The sequence below is a fragment of the Tursiops truncatus genome, chromosome 19 (genome assembly GCF_011762595.2).
Source record: "Tursiops truncatus isolate mTurTru1 chromosome 19, mTurTru1.mat.Y, whole genome shotgun sequence".
Lineage (NCBI taxonomy): Eukaryota > Metazoa > Chordata > Mammalia > Artiodactyla > Delphinidae > Tursiops > Tursiops truncatus.
This window is the reverse complement of record NC_047052.1, coordinates 39630017-39656535: the sequence shown is the minus strand read 5'-3', so window position 1 is coordinate 39656535 and position 26519 is coordinate 39630017. Positions and strand designations below refer to the sequence as shown.

Genomic DNA, 26519 nt, shown 5'->3' with positions numbered 1-26519 from the left:
ATTCTTTTTTTTTTTTTTTTTTTTTGGCGGTACGCGGGCCTCTCACTGCTGTGGCCTTTCCCATTGTGGAGCACAGGCTCCGGACGCGCAGGCTCAGCGGCCATGGCTCACGGGCCTAGCCACTCTGAGGCATGTGGGATCTTCCCGGACCGGGGCACGAACCCATGTCCCCTGCATCGGCTGGCGGACTCTCAACCACTGTGCCACCAGGGAAGCCCTATGACATTCTTGAAGAGACACATTGTGGAGAACAGACCAGTGGCTACCAGGGGTCTGGGGTGGAGGGAGGCTATGTCTATAAAGGGAAAACATGAGGGAGTGGGTTTATTTTGTGGGGGTGGGTGATGGAACTCTCCTGTATCCTGACTATAGTAGTCATTAGAGGAATCTACACGTGTTAAAATTCCTAGAACTTGTGTTCCATGAGGAAAAGGTGGCCTCCTGACCTGCCTCTGCTCCATGAACCAGACTGGAGAGGAAGCTGGGGGCCTATGCTTAGCAGCAGACTTTCCCCAAATCCCCCTGCTTTGGGTTTGATATTCACTCTAGCCTTTAACAGTGTCATCCTCCCATCTTCCAAAAAGAATTGGGGAGGAAATCTCAGGCTTATGAGTCGGGGCCTGGGGACACACTCCTCCCATGGAGTGTGTCCCTGTGCCATGCGTGGTGTCTCCTAAGCCTTGTGTGGTGTGTCCTGAGCTCCTTGAGGTTCCACTTGGCAGACTGGCTCCTGCGCCGCTGCAAACATAGTAGAACAAGGTCCCGAGCCTCTCTCATTTTTGTTCTATCCTTTGCACTATCAGGTTATGGCTGTCAGCTCATTTTGTAAAAAAACAATGGTTTGTGTTTCTACTTGGCATTCTTGTTCTCTCATTTATTTGCCTTTTTTTTTTCTTTGGTGGGGGGTGGGATAATGATTTAGAGGGAAAAGATGCAGAAACTTCTTTGCCCTACCAGCTTAACCCAGACCTCATAACTACATTATCAGAAAGCTACTGGGGGTTGTGCACCATCGAAAGGAGGGATTAAACCAAGAAAGAAAAGACAGAAGCTCCAGGAAGCAGGGAATCCAATGGCTGAAAGAGGTGACGGAAATTCCCAGGTTGGCGGTGAGGAAGAACTCCAGACGGCAGCTGTGTAGTCACCCAAGTATGGAACCAGACTGCGATGTCAGAGGACTCAGAGGGGCCTCCAGCAGCAATGGAACATCTGAAACGTTCGACCTTGTGGAAAGTCCTGCTGAGAGGTTGTAAGGGTGGGAAAACTTAATCACATGTACAAAGAAAGTCAGGCAAATTGGCTTCAGAAAAAAAAAGGATAGAAACAATCAAGCTATCCTAGTATACTACCTGACTCAACAGTGAACAATATTTATATAATAAACAATGAATGCTAATTTAACAAAAATTTGTGAGATAATCATTGTGAAGGAATGAGGGCGGGGGTGAGAGGAGAGGGGAGTAAGAAGGCCAAGGTCACACCACTAGTCAAAACAGGGAGCTGGGGTAGGATCCAAGCTTTTTTTTTTTTTTTGCGGTACGCGGGCCTCTCACTGTTGTGGCCTCTCCTGTTGCGGAGCACAGGCTCCGGATGCGCAGGCTCAGCAGCCATGACTCACGGGCCCAGCCGCTCCGTGGCATGTGGGATCCTCCCGGACAGGGGCACGAACCCGTGTCCCCTGCATCGGCAGGCGGACTCTCAACCACTGCGCCACCAGGGAAGCCCCAGGACCCAAGCTTTTAAGTGCCTGCTCCATGATGCTTGCCATGGGGTGCCCAGAGCAGCACCATCGATTAGGGTGCAGTCAGGGTGTGTGGGCAGTGCAGAGTCCACAACAAGAGACAGTAGTATCCGTGTCTATCTTCCCCAGCAAGGGGGAAACTGCTTTGAACACCTCTGCGGTTCTGCCATCAGTGTGGGCTGGAGTGTGACAAGGGCCCTACCCTGGGACTCTGGGTCCTCAGTTATAAACTGGAAATGAGCAGCCTGCTCTGTTCCCAAGCTTGTTGGAAACAGACAGTACAAGCCCAGCCTCACTTGCCAGTGCCCAGCTGGGAACTGGGACCACAAAGACCATATCTGAATTTCAGCTGATACTTAGAAGCCTCCATCAGGATGCTCAGCTCAGAAACAGGATGAAATCCCCTTCTTCACAGGTCTCTGGAGGGAGCAGAGCAAGGCTGCTTTTCTCATCAAGCATCTGATTCTGGAAGAACTTATCCCCTAAAACCCAGACAACAGTTGGAGGGACCAGCCTGGAGAAGGGGCGCTGGAAGAGAAAGGCAGACCGACACCCCACACGCCAGGCTCAGGGCTCCCCACTCTCGGGAACTAAAGAGGTGTGTTAGGTCAGAGAGAGAAGTTCTAGAACTCTGATCCTTGTCCTACCTGTGACAGCCAAAGTTATTAGGTATTTAAGGACCATTTTCTTATTTTCCCCTTCTGAGGATCATTGACATTCATCTCATCTTTTTGTTTGTTCTAAGTCCTGCTTGTGAGCCCTTGACTGTGATGTTCCCCTGCCAGAAGTGCCTTCCCTCAATCTGACTCTTCTCCACTTTTCCAGAAAAGGGCTTAGATGGGAAGGTCACAGGCCCAGGAACCTGTAGCCCAGGACTTCAGAACTGAAAGCCCAAACTCTATGACCCACTTCCTCTTCTAAGCCACTTACTCTTGTACCAGAATTGTGCACCTGAGTCTTTTTAATGTGACTGCAAACTCCCTGAGAACAGGAATTATATTAGGGTCAGCCAAGCTGTGTAACAAATAGGTCCAACATGCAAAGTTTCAACACAGTTGATTTGATGTTTATTTCCTGCTCACATGGCAGTCTTTGAAGTGTCACTCTGGGACTCGTGCTCCTTCTAGTTTGTGGCTCCACTTTCCCTGGCTCCTCCTCGTCATCTGTGTCCAGCTTATGGAAGCGGCAAAGGCATGGAGGAGTGTTCCCAGGGGCTTTTTATGGGTTAGGCCTGGAGGTAGAACACATCGCTTCTGCTCACGTTCCATCTGACAAAACCTAGACAGCCACACCAAACTGCAAATGAGAATGAGAGATGCAGTCTACTTGTGTCCCCCACCAGGGTGTGGCCTTGGTAGACCAGCTGTTCTGCTGCCCCAGCCTCCTTTGGTGCTCCACACCCCCCAGAGCCAGCACAGAAAGGGACCTTCAGAGGAAGTTCCAGAGAACTTGGTGAGGTGGGCCCAAGGCTGCTGGTGCTCTACAGAGAGAGGAAGCTGGCCATGTCAGGGCTGAGTTGTACCTGGGGCCCCCTCGCACCTGTACCTGCCGAGCTGCTCAGACGAGGTGGGCCCTGCAGCAGCTGTGGTTGCATCGGAAAACAGACTGAAGGCTGGTCTTGACATCCACATAAACGTCAGCCTGGCCTCTGCCCGCAGAGGTAGCATCTGTGCAGAAATCCATGCTGTGGTGCCAGGCAGGTAGGCATCAGGCACCCCTTGAGATGCCACTGTGTCAGGAAACTTGTATGTCTGGTCCACTTGTCCTGGTCACAGACTGGGCAACATAGAAGATGAGGATGGCCTTGAAGAGACTGGTTTCGGCAGAGTGGTAAAAACAAGGGCCAGACTAAGAGCTTAAGGAAAGAACAGAGGTAAGTGGGCTGGAAGTTAACCTTGCCAATTAATTGGATAAAATAGGGCCGAAGTTGGTAATGTGTGTCACAACTCATGCACACACACACACACACACACACACACACACACACACACTCACACACACATATGGAACAGGTACCCCTCTCTAGAACCCTTGCTTTCTGCTGCCGCTGTCTTAGCCCCCATCTTTCCCAACTTTATTCCCCCGCTGAGAGGCAGCTGACTCGGGATTCAGGTACGTTGTTGTGAGGATGTGGCTGCAGGCTGTGTTGTGTTGTGGAAAGCCCACTGGAGTAGAAAGCATCCTTTTTAGATGCCCTACCTTCAACATAGATCTTCACTCACCACCACAGCCACCACCCTAGGCCAACTGACTGCAGTGTCCTGCCGGGACCACGGTCCCTGCCTACTCACTGGCCTCCTGATCTCGCCCTTGCCCACCTAACCCCATTATCCACACAGCTGCCCTTGTGATCTTCCAAAATTGTCAATCTGATGGTGCCTTCCATTGGCTTTCCACATCCCCACCTCTCCATTCTCTTCTCCTGCATCACTTTCTTCACAGCAATTCATTCTACCCCTAATCATACTTTACTTCTAGTCATTTCACTTGGTTATGTGCTCTCTCCCTGGAAGGCAAAGTCTGTAAGAGCAGGCCTTTGTCCTCCCCACTTTTGTGTCCCGGCACCTACTAGGCATGCCAATGTTTATCGAAGAGATGCAGTTTCTTTAAGGCTCAGTTTCCTCAGCTATCAAAGGCGGACAACAAATCCTTGTGCGCTTCACCTCGTCGGGGTTTGTGGGGATTAAATGAGAAAAGGAGGCAGAGCAGACCCCAAGGTCTGTGAGATGGGCAATGCTACGGGATCCTGGTGAAGGCTGCTGCCTAAGGATTCTCATTTTGCGGGATGCTTTCTTACCATCACAGGCCCCTTCTGAGGTTGAGCTGTGGTGTCTTCACTAGAAACAATAGCCACAGTGCTCCTCCCAGTTGAGAAACCTGGGACTGTATTGAAAATAAATTAGTAATGCCTCATTCTCAATGAAAAAAGTCTCAGGGAGATTTATAATTTTATTTTTTCTAAGTGTGTAGAATAACATAAATCAAAAGGAGCAATAGTCTACCTTGTGTTTTGACTACTTTGACCCTCTTCAACCTCTGCCAATTTTTATCTCATTTTTGTTTAACTTTATACATCAGAGTTTAATTTGAGAGCTGGTCAAGAAGACAGTGATGTATAGGTTACATCAAGTGCAGCCGAAATTACCCTGTCCCCGGGGACCTCAGGCTGAAGGGAGGGTCCCCGTCCTGTTTCAGGGGGTAGAAGAGGAATGGTACAGTTTGCCCCTTGAACCCAGCCCCCCTCCACCCAGCAGGCTTCAGTGTTGCCTCTCGTTTATTGATCTGGCCAGGTTTGAGGCGCTCACAAGATTGCATCCATCCATGGCTTAAGCTACCCAGCACGGCCCCAGGCTCAAAGCATTAGCCACGGGGGACGATATCATTTTAGAAACCAGAAAAGGAGTTCTATTAGCATTGATTTTTCCTCTTCTTTAAATTGCTATCTTCTCTGGGAAAGTGTGCCCAGTTGGCAGTGTTGTCTGGCCAAAGAGAACACTGGCCTTGCTTCCCTGAATGTCCGGAGCAGGGCCTGGCATCCCATAGATTACTCGATAAGAATTGATACTTGAATGAATGAATGAATGAATGAATGAATGAATGAGTTGCCTTCTGCTTCCTCATTAGTGTTGGTGTTCCAGCTGACCTCAAGTATTTTTGGAGAGGAGAAACACAAATAGGTGAATTGGGTCCCTGACTTAAGAACTGGTGAGTTGCTGAGTTTGTTCTAGAAACTTCCTTACGGATGCTTGGGACCAGGGGGATCTTGAGATCTTCTCACCCACCTCTCGTCTGTCACATCAGTGTTCACCAAGATAGCCTGGCCGGGGGCTGGACGACTTCTACTAAACACCTCTAGGGACAAGCCACTCAAGCGGTGACCCAAGGGTTAGCACTTTGTAAATGTACATTTCCTTCACAGCACTTATCACAGTTTGAAATTACAGACTTGTGCAATTATTTGATTAAAGTCTGTCTCCCCACTAGACCCTAAGAACACTGACAAGTTCTGTAATTAATTCGCCAGAAAAGTCTGTTTGTTCACCTGTATCTCTAGGGCCAGGCACAGGGCTTAACATCTGGGAAGTGCTCAATAAATATTTCTGAATGAATGAGTCCAAAACAAACTGGGGCGGGGGGGAAGGTGCTGTGATTTGTTGTTAGCAAGGCAGGAAAGAGGTAAAAATGCCCAGGTACAGAAGTCATATTACACCTTACACCTGACCCACTGTCAATCCAAAGGCCAGTAAGGGGATTGAGGGAGGCATTAAAAGGTAGCTGGATCTGGGAACTAGGTGAAGATGCCAAGGGTGGCAAATATCTCTGGTAGATTCCTTGTTCTGGACTTGTACTGCCCAATACAGTAGCTAGTAGCTACCTGTGTGGCTACTGAGAACTTGAAATGTGGCTGGTCTGAGTTGAGATGTGCTGTAAGCGTAATACATACACCAGCTTTCAAAGGTTTACATGAAAAAAGGATGTAAAATATATCACTAGTAGTGTTATGTTGATGACATGCTGAAGTGAGAATTTAGGGCTATGAAATCAGGTTAAATAAAATGTATAATTGAAATTAAGTTCACCTGTTTTTTTTTTAAATGGGGCTATAATAAAATGTAGAATTGCATATGTAGCCAGCATTATATTGTTACACTGTTCTAGAGGAAAGTCCTTGGAGGAGTTATTAATTGGTCAAAAGCCTTCACATGAATGCCCACCATTGGAAAGGCTGAAAGTCTGTCTGTTCTGCAGCCAGCATGGTGCTAGGTACTCTACCGCCTAGTTAAACAAAGGTTTATTCCTTTGATCCAGTAATTTTATTTTGGGGATGTCCTCCTGTAGAAGTAATCTGAAGTGTGAAAAATTCTTTATACATAAAGTTATAGTATATTATTGTAGTGTTATATAATATGAATGAAAAAGAGAAAATAACATAAACATCTAAATAGTAGAAGAATGATAATCTCAACTATAAGATCCCTACAATGGAATATTATGCAGCCATCAAAAATTCTGTTTACCAAAGATTTTATTCTAACATATGGCAAAACGCTGTGACGATGTTCAATCAAAAATATGAAATCCTAAACTGCACACATAATACGACTGTAACCCACGAGCAAAAGCTCAGGGGAAAGTGAGTGGAAGGGGTTCTACCAAACCATTACAATCGTCTTTGGACAAGGAGATGAGTGACTTCCCTTTTCTTCTTTCTAGTTTTACGATTAAATGTTATTTAGCAAGCTTTTGATAAGAGAGAATTGTACACATCTTGTCTCAAGTCAAAAGGGCCAGTCTCAGGAGTTTGCTTGAGTGTTGTAAACAGCTGCGGGTGGAGAGGCGCGCCGATTCTGGATTGCCCCTTGGAAGCACACACAGTCACAGCAAGCGGCGTGTACCTGGTGGGTCATGCAGTCCCTTAGCCAAGTACACGTGTCCTCCATCGCCCTAAGACTCCTTGAGAACAGCCACTGCAGTGTATTCCCCCTCTTTCCTCCTGCCCAGCACAGAGCCGGCACGGCCCACAGCCCTGCAAGAGGGTACGGCACCTCTGCTGGCTTCCTGCCGCACCCTTTCCCGCTCTCCTTCCCCTGCGCCGGGCCCGGGAGGCCCACCTGGACGGCTGTTTCAACCCTTGCCAACTAGCTTCTGGTGGGGTTTACCCAAAGTGGAGTCTTGGCAGGAGAGGGGAGGAAGGGAGGGCAGGGCAATGGGAGATGTCATTCCCTGGTCACCTCCCTGTGGGTCTTCTGAAGGTGGCAGCTTTAAGATGCCCTCCTTCTGGTTTCCAGGAACCAAGGACCATCTCATCTCGTTCCCCGCAAGCCTCAAGCTTTGACAGCTCTGTTCGCCTTCTCTTGTGCATCCCTTCCCCCTTGCCATCAGCCCCTTCAGGAAATCCTTCTTGGATCATCCTCATTTGAGTGTGTCCTCTTTCCTGCCAGGACCCCAAACTGACACAGTACTTAACTGAAAGCACAGCTCCTGTGCCACCCAGCATACCATGAAGAGAGGCACAAAGCACTTCCTAAGATGCTGGGCGTCCCTGGGCCTTGCGCTGTGGAGAGTTGGGGCCGAGCCCTGGGGCCGACAGACCCGAGTTCAAACGCAAGCTCTACCCCTTCTAATAGCCATGAGGTCCTTCACTTCTCCAGGTCTCACCTTCCTCACCTGCAAAATGGAGTAAGAACACCTACATTGCGGGAGTATTGTGCTGATGAAACGAGGTAAGATACCTATACTTCTTAGCATGTTGCCCAGCGTGGGGTAAACTCCAGCAAACGTTAGCTCTCACTCTTACTGCTATTATTAACCGGGGCTGTCAGCCTCGTGAGTGCAAGTGTCCTGTCAGACCACCGCATCCAGAAACGTGCTGCAACTGGGACTAAATGGCCCTCCTCCGTGTCCTGGGCTGCAGAGGACCTGCACCCAGCCGCATGTTCCGCTCTGCACTGCCCCACGAATGGAGAAGGGGGTTGGGTGGGTGGCCGCAGAGCTAGAGGAGAGGGTGGGAACCAGCGGGACGTGCAGTGCTTTGTGAGAAAATCACCTGTTTATTTAAATATTGTACTCATGAAAAAAATGCCAGAATGAGAAATATGGGCATTTATGGTAATAATCAAAAGGGAGGGAGTAGGGATACATAAATGATCGAAAATACAGGAAAGAATGATAAGACATTTGAAATAAAAATTTGCATCGTTAAAAATATCTGGACTTCAACCTCAGAACGAGCGTATCTTTTAGAAGCTCTTCGAAAACACTTCCCCGCTCTCTTTGTCTCTTTTCTTTATAAGCCATCTTCTCTTTAACTCCCTTTGGGAAACTTCTTATAAATGAGGATTTGCCTCTCAAGGGATTACTCTGGTTAGGAAAGTGTTTTATTAAAAAATATATGTTTGCCACAGAATGCTGAGCGATATAATTAGCTGGTCCCTTCTGTTTTATTTCAAAAGGCTGTATGGCCAAGTTCTAATTAAACATATTCTCAGGACATTTGAAATGTGGAGGTGCCTCAGAAATGGGCACTAAAATGAAGGAAGCGAAGGCTTGGAGGATGTAAGCCGGGAGGCCGGTGCTCTGGCCACAGCGTACCTAGCATTTAGCCTCATTTCTGTTCCTGAGTGCACAGCTGCCGCGACCGATGATAAGTCTGCCGCAGCTACCCTGCCCTGCATCTGGGAGGCAAAGAGTCCTGGGCTGGGATTCTGGGGACCTGGGTATGTGACAGGTCATCATGTCCGAAGTGAGAGCTTTTAAGGTCCCTGCTAGCCCTGACTTATTTTTTTTTTTTTTTTGCGGTACGTGGGCCTCTCACTGTTGTGGCCTCTCCCGTTGCAGAGCACAGGCTCTGGACGCACAGGCTCAGAGGCCACGGCTCATGGGCCCAGCCGCTCCGCGGCATGCGGGATCTTCCCCGGCCGGGGCACGAACCCTCGTCCCCTGCATCGGCAGGCGGACTCTCAACCACTGCGCCACCAGGGAAGCCCCCTGACATTTTGATTGTACGTCTGGATGGGTTCCTCTGTCTAGTTCTGGCCACATAGCATAACAGTGATCTAAATGCCCGTACTTCATTTTACTCTGTGAGTCCAGGAATAAAACACAAGGCCATGGAATCTCGGTCTTGATGGCTCATCCAAGAAAGGCAGGGTGAAGCCCTCATTTGCAAATGAGTAGAATGATGCTTGTTTCCTCCTGAAAGAAGCAAACGACCTGAAGATGGAAATATTCTGTCTGCACACAGCAGGACAGGCTGGGAGCCCAGAGTTGAGTTTAAAACAACCTCTTCTGAAGTCTCCCACCTTGTCACCCTGGTAGCACCCTCACTCTTTGCAAAGCACTTACACATCCATTAAGACCTCTTTAGAAGCAAGCAGTCATTGCTGAATGATCTCAGTCATTGCTGATGGGGATACGCAATGATAACAGCCACTTTGGAAAACAGTTGAGCAGCTTCTTCTAAAGTTACACATACTCTTACCATAAGACCCAGCAATCCCAATCCTAGACATTGAGACGCAGGAGAAATGAAAACTTATGTTTACACAAAACCTCTATGTCCATGTTTATAGCAGCTTTATCCACAGTCACCCCAAACTGGAAACAACCCAACTGTCCTTCAACTGATGCATGAATGAGCAAACTGTGGTACATCCATACAGACTGCTGAAATACTCAACAACATGGGTAAATCTCAAATACTAAGCGAAAGAAGCCAAACTCCAGAGGTGACGTACTATATAATCCCATTTATATTACATCCTGGAGAAGGCAAAACAATAGGGATGAAGAACAGATCAGTTGTTCCTGGCGTGGGAAGTGGGAGTGAGGGGCAGGAGGATACTTTGACTATGAAAGGGCAGCACAAAGGAGTGTTTGGGGTGATGGGACTTTCCCAAACCTTGATTGTGGTGGTAGTTACACGACTCTATGAATTTGTCAAAACTCGGAGAACTGTATACCAAAAGACTGAATTTTACTCTATTCAAATTAAAAAAAATAAAAATTTAAAACCCTGGCAGCCTTGGTAGTGAATGTGGTGGCCTTTTGAGGTTGCCCTGCCCCTTATTCATTTCACCCTATAAGGGATTAAGTCTATCAAGGTATGGCATTCTCTGGTGATGACTACTGTCCACAGAAGTGGCCCCTGAAAACTGGAGGGAGGGACATAGATTACATGGGCCAGGGACAGGTTTTTTTTTTTTTTTAAATCTCTTTCCTATTGGATGTGGACAAAAAAGAGGCAAGTGGGTCCATTTACCACTTGTGACCACTCTTGAAATCATGAGACAAAACACCTTGAGGATGAGATGATCCTGACAACACAGAGCTAAGAGAGGGCAGAGAAATCTAGGTTCCTGTTTGTATAATTGAGCCAGGATTTACCTCTAGACAATTTCCTTAAGCTAGTGTGAGCAGGGGGCTGTATTACTTGCAGACTAAAGCATCCTAGGAAATGCAGTCAGGGAGCTCGTTGAAACATTTCTGTTCTGATCCACAGTCCCAAAGCAACTTGAAACAAACTGGGCAATAAAGAACTTCTATGAACAATAGAAAACATATCCAACAAAAAGTGGGGAAAGGACTTGGACAGGCACCTCATGAATAAGGAAATCCAAGTGACCACAAACATATCAAAATGTACTCGATCCCATCAGCATTCACGGACATGCCAATTAAACACAGAGAGACGGTAAAAACAACCACTAGAGTAGAAAATATTAAAAAGAAGGGGAAGAAAAGCTTATACTATCATAAACTGACAAGGATGTAGAACAATGGGAACAGTTAAAAACTGCTTGTGGGCGTGAAAATTGACATAATCGCTTTGGAAAACAGTTGGGAGGTACAGATATACATACTCTATGACTTAGCAGTCGCACCCCGCCATATATGTATAACAGACAGCATGGATACTGTTATGGCTATTATGAAAAATGCCTCTGTGAACATGAGTCCGAGGGAATTCTGGAGAAGTGGCCCCAGAGACAGACGACCCGGATGGTTACAAGTTTTGCTTTACTTCATTACCATTTATTCCAGCCAGAGTCCTCTTAAAAGTGTTTGCTTTTAAGTAAAAGTTGAATCCTTTGAAAAGTATCAGTTCTCTCTTTTAAGTCTAATGTGTTAATCTGACGGAGTGCTCTTTCTGATTGATTATAGTTCAGACCAGATCTGTGCCTTACAGAGACTACTAAGACTTGACACAGCTATCCTGTCCAACTGCTCCTTATCTGCCTGGAGATCTTTCATCTTAAAAAAAATTAAATCATCAGGGGCTTCCCTGGTGGCGCAGTGGTTAAGAATCCATCTGCCAATGCAGGGGACACGGGTTCGAGCCCTGGTCCGGGAATATCCCACATGCCGCAGAGCACCTAAGCCCGTGCGCCACAACTACTGAAGCCCACGAGCTCTAGGGCCCACGTGCCACAACTACTGAAGCCCTCGCGCCTAGAGCATGTGCTCTGCAACAAGAGAAGCCACTGCAACGAGAAGCCCGCACACCACAACGAAGAGTGGCCCCCGCTTACGGCAACCAGAGAAAGCCCGCGCACGTAGCAACAGAAGATACAAGGTAGCCAATAAATAAACAAAGAAATAAATAAAATAAATATATAAAAAAAAATTCAATCATCAGGGCCAGACCCAGACACGCAGGAGACCACACCCAATGCCTCTTGTAAGTGAAATATCTACTGTGGGTCCAGGCATAAACTTCATGCATTTTCCTTGTATAAAATCCTTTCATGCTCTTATTGGAGCCTATTGACTTTATTTAAAATATAAATCTAACATGCCCAGACGTCTGTTTCCAAGACTCCATGTTTACCTTAGAAGGGTAAACGTGGCAGGGAATGGCTACGAGAGCCCGTGACACTGTGTAAGAAGAAGACAGAAAACACCTCAAGTCACCTGGGTCTCCGGATGCATTCACTGTAGGCACAACAATGAAATGTTAAATTAGAAATTGACTAAACCCTTTTTTAAAAAACAGGAGCATGCGCAGTGCATAAGGGATGATTATCATCCAATCTTTAGCAAACCTTACCATTCAAAAAAGTTGTTTTATAGATATTTTCCTGTAAGGAAGTCATTCTGTGAGAATGTAGAGATGTTAATCTAAATCCGAGTCTCTAGAAGCATATGTGTGTGCATAGGTGCAAATATGTAGACCTGCACACATACACGGACACGGATGAACAATGAAAAGTAGTATCTATATCGTGTGTGCGTGTGTGTGGTGGTTTGGGTCCCGTTAAAGAACTCAGGATTTGGATAGAATTCACCCTGATAGCTGAACAATTATGGAACAGCTGCATCCTCAGAACAAAATGACCTTTTCATCAAGTTACAAAACATTAAAGGTTAAAGAATGTTTGGAAGGAAGTTAGTACTTTTAAAACATTGAGAAAATTGCCATTCTTTCAAAGACCTGACCAAAATGAGAGCAAAGTGCCAGAAGGCATCTACGAGCCTTACCCCGAGGAAGGGTGACATATTTGCATCGCCTGCTTCATTCAAAACTATGAATGAACCTACCTCCTCAGGAAATGAGACAAGGTGGGCCTGGGAGCCGCACAGCACGGGAGCTCATGAGACGAACCCTTAACGGGCTGGCTCCTAATTGCAATTTTGAAATCACATTGCTTCTCCTCTCAAGTAGCGATGGCAAGGCGAGCAAATCAATGAGACTGTCAGATTTTCCGGGCTTCTATTTTCCATCTGACCTGGATGGTGCAAATTCCACTCGCTACTAACAGGGAAAATAGAAATATCAGTGAGGCTCTTCACCAAACCCCTTCCTTTAATTAACTCCCAGAAAGGCCTGGAGAATCCACCTGACTTGCCCTACAAATGCCCACTCTTCCCAGGAAGTCAGGCGGTCTGTGTTCTGCCCTGCCTTCCACACCTCCCCCCTTTCTTTCTTTTTGCCCCACTCGAAGCACCTGCTTGCAGCATCCTCCAGGGCATCCAACCTCAGCCTACTTATAAGCCTTTGTCTTCAGGGAGGTCTGACCCTGTGGCAGCCCCTCTCGCAGTGGCTGGAGGAGGGGTCACTATCATTAGACAACCACTGTATGTCAAGCTCTTCACCAAAGCACCAACATGCGTCATCCCAGGGAAGCCTCACTTTCCCTGGGAAGTGGGATCTGCTGTGACTTGCCCATCGGCAGACAGCTAGTAACACCGTTCCTCTTTCAAACCCCGGTCTGACCCTGAAAGCTCCCGGGAGGCAGCGCAAGGGAGCAAAAGCTTCAAAGGACTTCTCTGACTTTGATCAAATTTTTCCTCCCCAAGTCCTACTCTGCCTGGGAAGGAGAGAGCCGCCCATTTTAGAGATGAAGGAGGTGAGGCTCTAAGAGCGTGGGCAATCTGCTTGAGGTCACTTGGTGAGTTATGGGCCGCCAGCCCAGGCCCTGCCTCGCATGGGCAGAGCTTGCACTCACCTGTTGTGTGCACACGTGCAGCTGCTCACTTGGCCCTTCTGTGCTGCTGATAGGTGCTTCTCCTAGCCACCTTCCCTCGCGCCTTCATGCATCCTGGGCTGGAGAGCCAGCTCTCTACTTTCTCACCTTCGCTGTCTACCTTCTAGACTCCTGACGTGCCCCAGATAGGACCATCCTCCAGAGAGGTGGCATTTCTGGACATTTGAGATGGGTGTGTCTCCATGACAAATTTCCCCATTGGAGGACGACTCTGGCCCATTTTCAAGTCTCATTTTTCCTGGCCGACAGGTGAGCCCTGAGGAAGAGGAAGGAGGGTTTGTGGGCTGCTGGGCTGCTGAAGGAGCCCTCCCTGCCATGTGCCATAGAGCCAGGGGGACTCCACAGGCCCTCACTGTTACTGTGACTGGTAGGCCTTCTCCTAGTGGGAACCCTACCCCCAGGCATTCAAGTTGGCAGGGACTGAAGATTCTCTTGAAAATTAGGGAGGACCATTTGTACTTGAACTCACCCCTTCCCCAGCTATTTCCCCCAAGTATTCCCAGCAAAACCAGAGCCAGAGCCCCCTCTCAGCAGCCAAAACACTCCTAAACACCTTAAATCAGTGGTCCCCAACCTTTTTGGCACCAGGGACCAGTTCTGTGGAAGACACTTTTTCCATGAACCAGGAAGCGTGGTGGGGATGGTTCAGGTGGTAATGTGAGCGACGGGGAGCAACGGGGAGCGACGGGGAGGGATGGAAAGGACGGGGAGGGATGGGGAGGGATGGGGAGGATGGGGAGAGATGGGGAGGGATGGGGAGGGATGGGGAGGGATGGGGAGCGACAGGGAGGGACGGGGAGGGATGGGGAGGGATGGGGAGGGATGGGGAAGATGGGGAGGGATGGGGAGGATGGGGAGGGATGGGGAGCGACAGGGAGGGACGGGAGCGACGGGGAGCGACGGGGAGCGACGGGGAGTGCAGCAGCAGATGCAGCTTCACTCGCTTGCCTGCTGCTCACCTCCTGCTGTGAGGGCCCAGAACCTGGTCTGTGGCCTAGGGGTTGGGGATCCCTGCTTTAAATGATGCAAAAGGCTTCTTATGAATTAATCCCCCTATTTGGGCCACAGATTTTAAAGGTATTGATAATATCTCTAAGGTGATCAAAAGTCAAAATTCACTCTCTGTCAAATTTGTATTCAGTACCTACCATTTTTTTCTATGTGTATTTACAGTTAGCCAGCCTGGGTCAAGGCTCTGAGAGCCCGCTGCCCCCCTGCACCAGGGTGCCCCGTCTCCAGGTGAATGGGGACTATGGGGAGGATGGCTGCAGATGACTGACTTGAGTATAGCTTGTCTCCAGAGAGGGCCCTAGAGGGCCCTCTGCACTGGAATTCACACTTCCCTGTTGGCTGCCCACCAGCTGCCTTTGGCAGGGGGCAGGGGTGGGGATCAAGCACTCCCTGGGGCAGTCCTTAGCTGGGATCTGCCTCTAAGTCCTGTTGAGATGGAGAAAGAGCAGTGTGCTCACCACTCCACAGTAGAGAAAGACAATTGCACTTCTAAAAACTCTGTACTTAAAAAATATCTACAAAACAGAAACAGACTCACAGACATTGAGAACAGACTTGCGGTTGCCAAGGGGGAAGGGGTGGGGAGAGGAATGCACTGGGAGTGTGGAGTTAGTAGATGCAAACTATTACATTTAGAATGGATAAACAACAAGGAGGTACTCCTGTATAGCAAACTCCTGGGATAAATCATAATGGAAAAGAATATAAAAAAAGAATGTATATAGATGTATAACTGAGTCACTTTGCTGTACGGCAGAAATTAGCACAACACTGTAAATCAAATATACTTCAATTATATATATATATATATATATATATATATATATATATATATATATATATATATGCCTGCAGGGCCATGGTGGGCCCCAGGGTACTTGGCATCGATGAGCCATGCGGGTGCTGGGAAGGGAGAGATGCTGAGCAGTCAGGAGCTATCCGCTGGTCCTTGATGGAAGCCAACCCAGTGTCCCAGAGAAAGTTCCCCGCCGAGTCCTGAGCCACAGTCAGAGCCAGGCCAGGAGGCCAGCTTCCCTGCACCTGCAGAGTCCCTGCATTCCTTAGAGTCCAGAGGCCAGCACCACAGCAGAGCCAGTCTCTTCTATGTGCACTTGCACACTCCCTTATTTCCACACTCCTCCTGACTGGTGCTGTACACGCGTTCCCTCCTTGCATGCTTTTGCACACCCACAGGAGCTCCTGCCTCGGGGTGTGGGTGCTTCCTCCAGGATGTGTTTTTCTATGGGAGGAGTTCTGCTGCTGAAGCCTGTTGTCAGCACACTGGCACTGCCTGCTCAGGCTTTCCCAAGAGCCAGGCTCCCGCAGTGCCCCAATCTAAGTCCCAGCTCCCAGCGCCCTGGAAAGCCCGGCCTGTGGGGACGCACAGTCCTCCGCTCAGGGCAAGTTGGATTTATCTGCTCCAGAATTTCAATATTGGAGTGCTTTGGAGAAGGTGGTCAAGATCTGGGCGGGCGAGGGTCTTATCTTGAAGTGATCTCAGTGGAACAAACACTCTGTTTTAACAGAAATGCTAGATTTGTTAGGGGAACCTAGAGAGGGGAGTTGGAGTCAAGGGGCTAGAGCTGTTCTTAAACCCCTCCTTGGCGTCACCACCTGCCTCTACCATCCATCATTAGGTCCAAGCGCAAGACCCACATGGAGACCACAGAGCGCCTAGTCCTCTAGGCCAGCGGTGGGAGCTCCCCAGCCCCCCGCCCCACCTCCCGTCCCTGGGGCGGGAGCAGCGTCCCCGCCGTCCCGCCTCCAGAGGGCGCTGTTGGAGAGGTGGTACAGCCAGCTGCCGCCGCGGGCTCAAAGGGGGCGCCCCAGGGACTCCACCTCTAACCCCTGGCCTAATTTGAATATTTCATTGGCTGCCGCCAGTCTGGTCAATTTATCATGCAAATGCGGGTGCCCTCCGCGCCAGAGAGGAGCCGTCGCCGGCGCAGGAGAGCGGCGCCCGATTGGTGGCCGAGACAGCTGCATTTGTAATATTTTTCTTTGGGCATTAGAGTCATTTACCAATGCCATCGCCTGAACTCGAGGCACTGAATCACAAGCCACTTAAAGGTTTTTATTGGCAGCTTTGAAACTTCTTAACATGTTCTTTTATTTTAAATCAAGTGTCAACGTATTTCTGACCTCCCCCCCCCAAAAAAACCCCACAAAAACTGCAGCAGCCACAAACTATTTTGTTCCCTCATCATCTGTGCACCGGGTGACCGCCCCTGCCTTGTCACAGGGAGGAGGACTCGACCTCTTTGGGGTGAGCACTTGGTAGACCTGAAATAAATTATCTTTGCGAATGCATACGGTGTTGAGAGGGTACTGACAGAAGAAAAAACAAAAAGGAACCAGAGAGTAGGAGGAAGAAAGAAGATGAAGGAGATGCGGGGAAGAGAAGTGGCAGAAAGACGAAGAGGGAAGGGAGAATTCAGAGCTCCTGTGCGGAGGAGGAAATTCTTGGAGTTATCAAAGCTGCCAAGATAAGAGACTATCTGAATACAAAGAATCTGAACCTGCTGGCCACCGTGTCCCAAAGAATTCTGGCTCTGCTCTTCTGGAAATACAAGGGATATGCACCAAGTTTCAAGAAGTAAAAATGAAAAAGAACGAGGCCCCAGCACAGTAGCCCTCTATTGTACCTGCCCTACTGAGAAGTGTGCTAGGTCTCGGTTTTTCCCGTTTTGATATTCAGTGACAAACACAAAACCATAATATAAAAGATAGAAAAGAAGAGCGATATAGAAGAGGAGAAAGGGGAAACGAAATTCCTCCTCATCTTGCAAATTCACTGGCTGGTTAATGAGGTCACCAGGCTCACTGGTGCAACACTGGGGCTGTCTGGTCTGAGAAGACCTGGTGGTTTGATTTCTGAGACCTCCTCCTCTCCAGGGTTGCTGCATTGCACGAGCCTGAGCTCAGCCTGCTAGTGATTCACAGGCACGATTCTTTCCGCGGAACTTGCACCCGCGGGAAGAGATAAGCACCTCCGCTTTCGAGCTAGCAAGGAGCTGCTTACTTCCAGCCAGGGGTGGGCCCCACCGTGGCTGCAGCTGTCTGGAGTATAGTTTACTTTTTTCTTTTTTTTTTCTTTCCTTAAGCTTTGCCTAAATGGTTTATAAAAATCCATTTCACTCAGAGTGGGAAAAAACACGCCACGCTGCAGCGAGTAATTCTGGAAATTCCCCGCGCAACTGAGGTCAACGCGTGGGATTTGATCAAAGGGCGTTTTGCCAGTAATTGTGCCCTCCAAACTGGCCTTAATGTACATCTGTCCTTCTTAGACCGCAACACGAAGACTTTCTATTTTCTTTAATTTTAGGTCTCCTAAAAAAGTTTTTTGAAAGTTTGGTGAACGACTGGGCTTGAAAGAGAATTATACAAGAAAGGGGAGTGGAGTCTAAACTGGGCTCCCCATATCTGAAAATCTGGTACTGAGAGCAGAGGAGAGCCCGGGGGTGGTAGGGAAGAAAAATCCTCAGCGGGTCTTGGGAAACCCCAGAAAGTAGTCCCTACCAATCACCCAGCTAGGAGATGGGTATGTAGGCAGACCTGGCTCCCCTCCGATAACCGTGTTCCCTCCCTCCCTGTTAGGTGCATAGTTTTTAGTATTTGTCTTGAAATACGTTTATAACTGCCTGGAAATCCCGAGTCGGAAGAAAAGAAAAAAATGAGTCATCAAGGAGGGGGACCTGCCAGCCCTGGCTTTTTAGAGGGCTTCCATCCAAAGTTTAGGAAGTCCCAGTCATGCCCAGGAGTTCAGGGATGGCCTGGGGGCCGCCTTGCTCTGCCCCGCCCCAGCTGACAGCGGACCTCAAGGCTGGCCAGAGAAGATCAAAGGTCCTTTTGCCTTTGAGTCGGGTGGTCCTGGTGGGATTGGCAGACCCGCAGTGAGAGTAGTTGGCAAAGCTGGGCCAGGCCTCTGTGGCGGAGCCACAAGAAATTTACAAAGTAGGAAGCCCCCGCCTGAGGGGAAGGGTTGGGAGCCTGTGTACCCAAGTGTTGGTGGGGCGGCGGGGGGCGGGGGGGGGGTTAGCTTCACATTCTCAACACCAGTTCTTGACCTTGGGCCAATATGTCTACTTTTCTTCCAGGAGTGCCTTGCCCCGCCCCCAGTCCCATCCAGGCACGCCTGATGCAGCTCCCCCAGGGCTCCACAGAAGTGGCATGAATATACCGCTCCGATTTTCGAAGGTTTATTGCACGTCAAAACTGTAAAAGTTCTTGGGAGAATTTACAGACAAAACATCTGGTTCGTTAAAACAAAGCTACCGGAAAAAGAGAAACAAACTTCACTGCTGTGTAAATGCACTTTTAGCAAACAATTAACCGCCTGGCTAGGGCCTGGCCCCAGGGTCCAAATCCTTCTCGTTTTGGCAGGGGCTGAGGTCCCGGGCCCAATTCTTGGTTGAGGTGTGCAGGTGCTGGCAGTCAGCTTCCCTGCACCCAGGGTACTTCCTACTGCCTAGCCCAGATTGTGGCGAGGAGGAGTGTGAAAGCGGCCGAACCAGAGCGCCAGCGTTCCAGGAGGGCGAGGGCTGGAGAGCACTTGGCGCCGCCTCCCCTGGCATTGCTGGGCAGGCAGTGGCTCCCCAAAGGCCCACCGCCCGGTCAGATGCCCTCACACCTTGAAATGGGGTGCAGACTCCCAGAGCGCGCCCTGTCCCTCCAGGCGGCCCGCGCCTCCCTCGGGGCACGGAGAACCCCTCTTCAAGGTCTGGGCTTAGGCCCCTGGACCCCCAACCTACCCTGGCTACCCTGCCTGGACCGGCAGCTTCAAGGATGCTTCTTTCCGGAAGGCTTTTTCCCTCCTGGCCATCCCAAATGAGGACACACTTCATTCAGCTTGGCTTGGGTCCGGCGGACTCTCACCCACTGCCCTCAACTGCACCTTGTAGACAACCTCGGCTGCCTCCCGGCGGTAGCCCGCCTGCTCCTTCCCCAGCGCGAACTTCCCGACTCCAGACGCAGCGCGCTGCAGCCGGATCCCTGCCCCTCCACCGCACACTTTTTTGGAGCCACGCCTGCGTACTTCCCACCTCCCCAACTCGTCCGGGTCGGGCTCGGGTTAGCCCAGGGCAGGAACACCCCCGGGGTGGTAGAGACCCGCTCAGGTAGGCCCTGGCACTGCGGCCTGGGGCTCCTTGACTTCCGAGAGCTGGAGTCGGGCCTCTAACCCCTGACCTGAAGGAGCCGCGTTTGGAAGCATTTGTACTGAACAGGGCTCAGCATCCCGCCGCGGAGAAGGAGCGGGGTTCTACTGGGCCCCAGGCGCAATCTTGGGGGTCAGGAGTTGTCTTCATGGCCCCTGGGAATTTTCGGGGCTCTTAACAGGGTGAGCCACCTGGTCGCAACGGGAGCCGCCAGTTTCCCCCACGGGCGTTTGCCACCGGACATTTTGGTGTCTCCCCACTGTCCCTTAGGCAACTTTCTCCTTTTACTTTTAGGGGTGTAAAAAATTATTCCCAGAAACACGGCACTTCCCAGAGGTGGGAGCATTTAACTGGCCTGGAGGTTACTTTTTGCGTGACTCACGCGTGTAAGAAGTTGCCAGGTGCTTGTGCTGGGCGGAAGCCTGTTGTTGCTTTTCAAAGGAATGGTCTCTGCAACTCTTCAGAGTGGGGTACAAAGATTTCTATACAGTGTGCCTTCTACAGAATTCTAGCTCCTCCGCCCGGCGCGGGCTTTTCCGCCCTCTAGGCTAGCGTGAAAACGGCTCGGCCGCTGGATGTGGTGCGCGAAGCCCGCATCCTACAGCGTGGTCCGTCCGCCCTGAGAAAGGAGCCCCAGCGAGCGCCGCCGCGGCCGTCTCTGGCCTCCTCCGGAACCGCGCAGACCTGGGCGCACGCCGAAAAGCAGTTCCTGTATCCCTTCGAACTCGGGAATCGCGGAACGAATAGAAGCACAGGTTTTGACCTGCTTTTGTAGTCGACTCGGAGGGGCCGAACTCACCAGGCACCCGGACAGATACTTTCACGGTAGGAATAATGCAGATATATCAGAGAAAGTGCCAGGGACAGCCGCCCCGCAAATGTCCGAGGAGGAGTAGGTTCTATGTTCGCTCTTCCTCTTAAGTTCTTGGGAGGACAAGAAAGGCCCTTTGGCCCGGCCAGACTGATCAGGGACATATGTGAAGGTGTCTGTCTTCTGGACACTGTGGGGGGGGGGGGCGGGGGCGATAGGGAAAAGCAAGAAGCAAACGCAGGGGAACATGCCACCACCGCCGGGGTCAGTACTCTGGAAGAATTGCCGGGAACCCCCTGCAAAGCACTGGCTTCTCCAACGTATGGCCCTGCTTTCTCTCCCGCTGTAAGTAAAATGTGAATTACAGACTTACTGCCACCCAGACACTATTTCTCCCTAAATCTAGACCGTGGTTCTCACTGGGATCCGCGTTTTCTTCCCTCCTCTCGCTCCTCACTGTCAGGCCATGTTACAAAGCAGCCAGGCGGGGCCTGGCAAAGTTTTAGATTGAGACCTCCTGGCTAAGACCTGCCTGGCGACCTCGACAGCCTCAGACTCGGCCCAGCAGAAGCGGGTTTAAGCCACGGAGTTCAGGTAACTTCCAGGTCTATACTATGCGTGCTGCGGATTCGGGAAACCTCCCTTCCTTCTTTCCTATGCCGTACCCAGTTCACAGAAAAGGGGCAGAGAGAACTTGGTGGAATGCAAGGTTGACACTGTCCCCCTGCATCTGTCCCATCCTTAGAATGGCCTGCAAAGCTAGTCATGTTTAGAGGTCCCGGTATTCAAGGGAGTGCGTGTGGCTAAAAGATCCCCGTAGAGATCCGGGTTCCAGACTGCCAAGCCGGGCCGGAACCCTGTTTGCGTGTCCGGGCAAAGTAGCGCGGTCGCAATATGCACTCCGCATAGCCCGTGTTGTGCGTGACGGGCTGTCGCGGCGATGTGAAGCTCACTGACACTGATGGATGCGCCAATGGTTGGACGGACAGATGTTGGGGCGGATTGCACTCCGCGCGGCCCCTGAACTGGGGAGGGCGAGGCAGCGATCAGGCTGTGGCTGCCGGCGGCGCGGAGACGGGAGCTCAGGCCGAGGCCGGCAGGGGGAGGGGGCGGAGGCAACTGAGGTTGGGAGAGCAGCGCGAGGAAGGAAAGGAGTGGGGAGCACAAGCCAGGGCGAAACTCTCAGCCTTCCGTGCGCGGCGCCCAGCGCCGTGCACTCACTACAACCGGCGGGCCTAAGTGGGCGCTCGGCGCGTGGAAGGTGAGCCGGGGGCTGGCAGGAGCTGACCTCCCGCGGCGCCTACCCTCCTTCAGGCAAGTGGTGCTCAGTGCCGCAACCAGAATCCTAGAATCCTGAGGCCACGGGCGGCGTCTGCCAACTCACCGTTTTCTCGTTCGCAAAAAGCGTTTCACGCCCTACGGCCGCGTCTCCCGGGCCTGGAGGGACAGTCGTTTTGGCCTCTGCGGCCGCAGGCACCAACTGCACGCCGCGCCCCCGCCCCCGACTCCGCCTCACAAGGCCAGCCTCCGAGCCCAGCCTCCGCTCGACTCCGACTTCCCGCAACCACCCGGGGTCCGCATCCCGCAACTCCGAGCGCTCTTGCGCGCGCCAAGGCGCAGGAGACGTCTTTATAGCCCTGGAGGACGGCGGCGGCACATCTGCATTCAGGGAGGCGTCTGGACCGAGCCCAAGCTCTTAGGCTGGGGGCGAGCGGAGACTTTTGATCTTACCGTCAGGGTGAGATCACGGTCTCCTAGTCTAAAAGAGAAAGCATGCCTGTGAACTTTTAAAACAAACTTGCAAAAACAATCACAAAGAAAAATAAAGAAAAGAGGGGGCAGAAGAAGAGGGAGAGACTAAAAAAGAAACATAAGGTGGGGGGGGCGGGGAAGGAAGGAAGGAAGAAGGCCAGGGTTTGCAGCTCCCGGAGCGCTCAGGCAGCCAGTCCCAGGGCACTGGGCTCCGGCCCTCGCCGGGACTCTCGGACGCTGGGCCCAGGAAACTCCCTGGGCCCCAGCGGCGCGCCCGGGAGCAGCACCGCCTCGGGGGCAGTAGGCCTGGCGGCAGCCCCCGCATTCCCGCCAACGCCGCCCGGCAGCGCCCGGAGCCGGCCCCGCCGCTGCCGCCCCATTCCCGGCCCAAGAGCTGGCCTAGGGAGACGCAATCGAGCCCGCAGCGCATCGATGCGCCGCCGCCCGCGCCTCTCCGGCTCCCGCTCAGTCGGCGCCGCTGGGGGGTCGTCCCAGTGAGCTCCGGCCCACCAGCGCCCTAGCGGCCGCCCGTAAGTGAGCCCGCTTTACCCCGCAGCCAACGCAGCCCTCCCAGCTCCTCCTCTCCACGGCCCGCCGGCCCGGCCCGCCGCGAGTCTCAGCGATCCCAATCACCCAATCAATAATCAATTCTGTTTGCTCAGTACTGCTGGCTGGCCGGGCGCACGGCGCGGTGGCCCCTCTCGGGGCGCCCCGGGGCGAGGGATGGGCTTGGGTGCCCGAGTTCCTGACCCCGTCGCCGTCCCGCCCTGGGATCTGCCTGCGCCGGTGGTGGGGGGCGCGCCCCGGCGCCTAGGTGGCGAGGGGCGGGGTGGAGGTACCCTGATCTTCCCAGTCAGGAGAGGAAACTTGGAGGCACCCCCTCCCACACCAACCCCCGGGACGGCCCGGGAAAGTTTGCCCGGAAAAAAAAAATTGGGGGAAGTGGCTGCGGCGGGTCCCGGGGGAGGAGCCCTGGTGGCGCGGGGTCTGAAAGCAGCCCCCACCCACTCGGGCCCGCGCCCACTTCCTCCCCCGAGGGCGCCGGCGCCCGCCCGCGGGCCCTGCCATCCCCGGGGGTGCGCGGGCCCAGGCCCGGGGGTCCGAGCTGGGGGCTTTGGACGCGGCGTGTGGAGAGAAGTACGGCCTGGGAGGGGCATCGGGGGACGGCCAGGGGGCGAGGCCGGGTGGGGAAGAGGGGCGGGCGGGAGTAGCTAGCGGCCCGGGACGGGCTCGGCCGGGCCGGCGCCGCGTCCCTGCTTGCGCGCACGGGGCGGAGGCAGAGGGGCGGCACCCCCTCCCCAGACTGGGCGGGGGTCCTAGACAGGCCCGGGGCCGGGAGCGGGGGCGCGGCGCCCCCGCGGGCGGGCGAGTGACACGATCATCTCCTTTTCCTTTAAGCTTGCCTGTTGCCGACGCCGCCGCTCCAGCCGCGCAGCGGGCATAAGACTGGACCGCCGAGCCCCGGGCCGCGGCGGCGGCGGCTGAGCGCCCCCTCCGATGCCGTGACCCCCTGCCCGGGGGCGGGGGCCGGGGCTTCACCGGCCCGGGCCGCTCCCGCGCTCCTCCTCCCACCCCTCTGCCCGCCTTCTCCCCCTCTCCCCGCCCCCCGGCCCTGAACCCCGCGCACCTCGTCTGGGGACGGGGCGGGGGGGGGCAGGGCCGCCGCTCCTCCCCGCCCCCTCCTCCTCCGGCCTCTGGAGCGATTTGTCAAACTTCCCAATCCGCCGGCAGCGCGGTCCTCCTCCTCCTCCTCCTTCACCACCTCCTCCTCCTCTGCCTCCTCCTCCCCCCGCGCTCCTCCCTCCCCGCGCCTCCCTCTCCCGCCCTCCTTCTTCCCTCCGCACGTTCGGGGATCGCGGCGGAGCGCGGAGCGGGGGGGACGCGGAGAGCCGGGGCTCAGCAGCATCCTGCGGGCGGCCGCTCTCCGGGGGGGAGGCTGAGAGCCGGCCCGCCTCGCCCCCCCGCGGGCCCGCCGCCCCTCCCTCCCTCTCCTCAGCCCGGCAGCGGCGGCGGCGGCGGCAGCGGCAGTCGCCGGAGGAGCATCATGCCGAGGAGGAAGCAGCAGGCGCCCCGGCGCGCAGCAGGTACGAGCCGCTTCCCCTTCCTCCTCTCCTCCGCCTCCTCTTCCTCTCCTCGCCCCGCGTCTCCAGCCGGCGGCGACCCCGCTTCTTGCCCCGCTCCTCGCCCCTCTCGCTCTGGCCGCGCAGAGTAACTCCGGGGCGCCGGGCTCGCTCGCCGCTCTCCTGTCTGGTGCGTGCGCCCGCCTCACGGACCGGCGCCCCCCGGACGCCCCGCTGCGCTCTGCAAACCCCCCCCCCCCGCCCCTTCCCGCTCGCACCCACTTCGGGAACCGTGCTCGCTCGCGGCGAACTGAGCCGGGCTGGGTCCCTGCCTCCTCAGCTCTCTGCCTGGCCGCGGAGAGAATGGGAAGGAGCCCTCTTCTGTCTCTTTCTGTGGGGGCGGGCGGGGTCACCTGAGTTCTCCGGGACACCTTCCGTGTCCTCCCGCGGCCGGCCGGCGGGGGACTGCCTCGTGTCTCTGCCGAGCGAAAGAGAGCGAGTGAGCGAGCGGGTCCCTTCGGCCACCTTACTGCTAATCCGATTGATTCTTCATGTATTGGGCCCAAACCGGGCACAGCGGTGGAAAGCAGAGCGCACAGGGTCTGGGTATTGTCAGATGACTGTCAAGTCGATGTTAGATGCTGGCGTTCCCTTTTCCCCGGTTTGTTTTCGCTCACCCCCACCCTCCTTCCACTGCTTCTCCCATCCTCATCTCCTCATAGCACTTAGTTCTGGGACGTGTCAGAGTACTTTCTCCCCATCACCCCCCGCCTCTTTTTTTTTTTCCAGGAGTGTCAACTCCTTTTAAGACTGAGCCGGGTTTTTTTTTTTTTTTTTTCTTTTCTGGAAAAAGCATTGAAAGCAAAACAAAACCCACACACAGAACATTATTTTGCAATAATGTCAGTTGGGGGCATGTTGCTTGGAAGAAGGATTTCTGGCCCTTTGCCACCCTTGATTTGATGACTGATTGATTGCCCATCATGCTGCTGCCTTTGATCTATTCATTCCCAATAAACATCAATAAATCACTTGAAATGGTGAGGCCAAGCTCTGTGACGTCACTAGGGCCCTGTCAGTGCAACTTCTGGGATTTGGGGCGGATTGCTGAGAGGACCACATATGGACAGGATGTATTTTGATATGAGTAACACTCAGATGTGCAGAGGTTCAGATGCTGCCTGAAGGGGAGGGTTAAGTGGAGGTTCGTTTCTTTTCTTTCCTTTTTTTTTTTTTTTCCCCTTCTCTTCCTTTCTTTTCTGTTCTTTGCTTTTGTGGAAGAAGGGAGGGGAGGGAGAAGGGTCAGGGCATTGCCTGGTGCCCTTTTTGGATGAAAGTATGGTACCCATGTTGCCCCAGAGTGCCTGTAGTAGCAGTGGGGGTGATGGTGATGGTCATTTCTGTCACTTCAGCTGGCACTGCCGGTAGAGCTCACACACCGGCTGCATCTGAACTTGAGTCTTCTCACACAGGATCACAGAGAGGAAATGCTGTTCTTTCTTCTCCCCAAAATGTACTGTCCTGTCCTAAGAAAATCGTAGAAGAAAACAGACGTGGTTTGGGGCATATATTACAAATTTTGCTTTCTGTCCTCAGGGTTACCCAAATTTAGAAAGTTTGAAAATCCCAGTAGTGGTTGTAGGGAGGGTGCTGCCTCTCAAGTCACCTCCTGGCTGGTGCTTTTTGCCTATCCCATCTTCTACTTTAAATTCCAAGCTCAAGCAATGAGCTTATCTACCCAAAATAAACTCTCAAAGTTTGGAGGACTCCTTCACAAAGTTGGGCAGTAGGAGTGTCTTGGACTGCTTCCAGTCTTTGGGATTTTTTTCTTTCCTTTTTGGATGCACATTTGAAGGTATCTGTGTGCCTCAATCAAATGAACCATATGTGACTGCATCTTTACATTTGGTTTAGAATCCTCTCCGCCTTTGCTTCATCTTTTCTCTCCCACCTTGCCAATCTGAGACTCTTATTTGATAAATTTCTGCTAAAAATAGTAGA

At 52.5% G+C, this 26519-nt stretch overlaps 1 protein-coding gene and 1 long non-coding RNA gene across 11 annotated transcripts in view; one reads left to right on the top strand and one right to left on the bottom strand.

Moving 5' to 3' along the window:
• Nucleotides 1-1519: 1519 nt before the first annotated feature.
• Nucleotides 1520-24213, bottom strand: LOC117309016 (uncharacterized). 5 transcript variants are annotated; one of them, XR_012327946.1, is made up of 5 exons: nt 24086-24213; nt 13690-13984; nt 12782-12995; nt 3287-12175; nt 1520-3037 (listed from the first exon to the last, which is right to left on the bottom strand). It is a non-coding gene; the product is annotated as an uncharacterized lncRNA (long non-coding RNA). The 5 variants fall into 5 exon arrangements; XR_012327948.1 differs by having other exon boundaries at nt 3281-3596; XR_012327949.1 differs by having other exon boundaries at nt 1520-3019; nt 3281-3596.
• TSHZ3 (teashirt zinc finger homeobox 3) overlaps nt 22671-26519 on the top strand; it is a 70670-nt gene continuing 66821 nt past the window's right edge. For 2 of the 6 annotated variants that reach the window (XM_033844615.2, XM_073795740.1), the window contains exons 1-2: nt 23461-23595; nt 23857-24542. In XM_033844615.2, the coding sequence (XP_033700506.1) occupies nt 24503-24542 (40 nt within the window). In that variant the 5' untranslated portion in view covers nt 23461-23595; nt 23857-24502. Of the gene's footprint in view, nt 22989-23401; nt 23596-23728; nt 24543-26519 lie in introns of those variants that run through there. The other 4 variants (XM_073795739.1, XR_012327945.1, XR_012327944.1 and 1 more) reach the window with 4 other exon arrangements.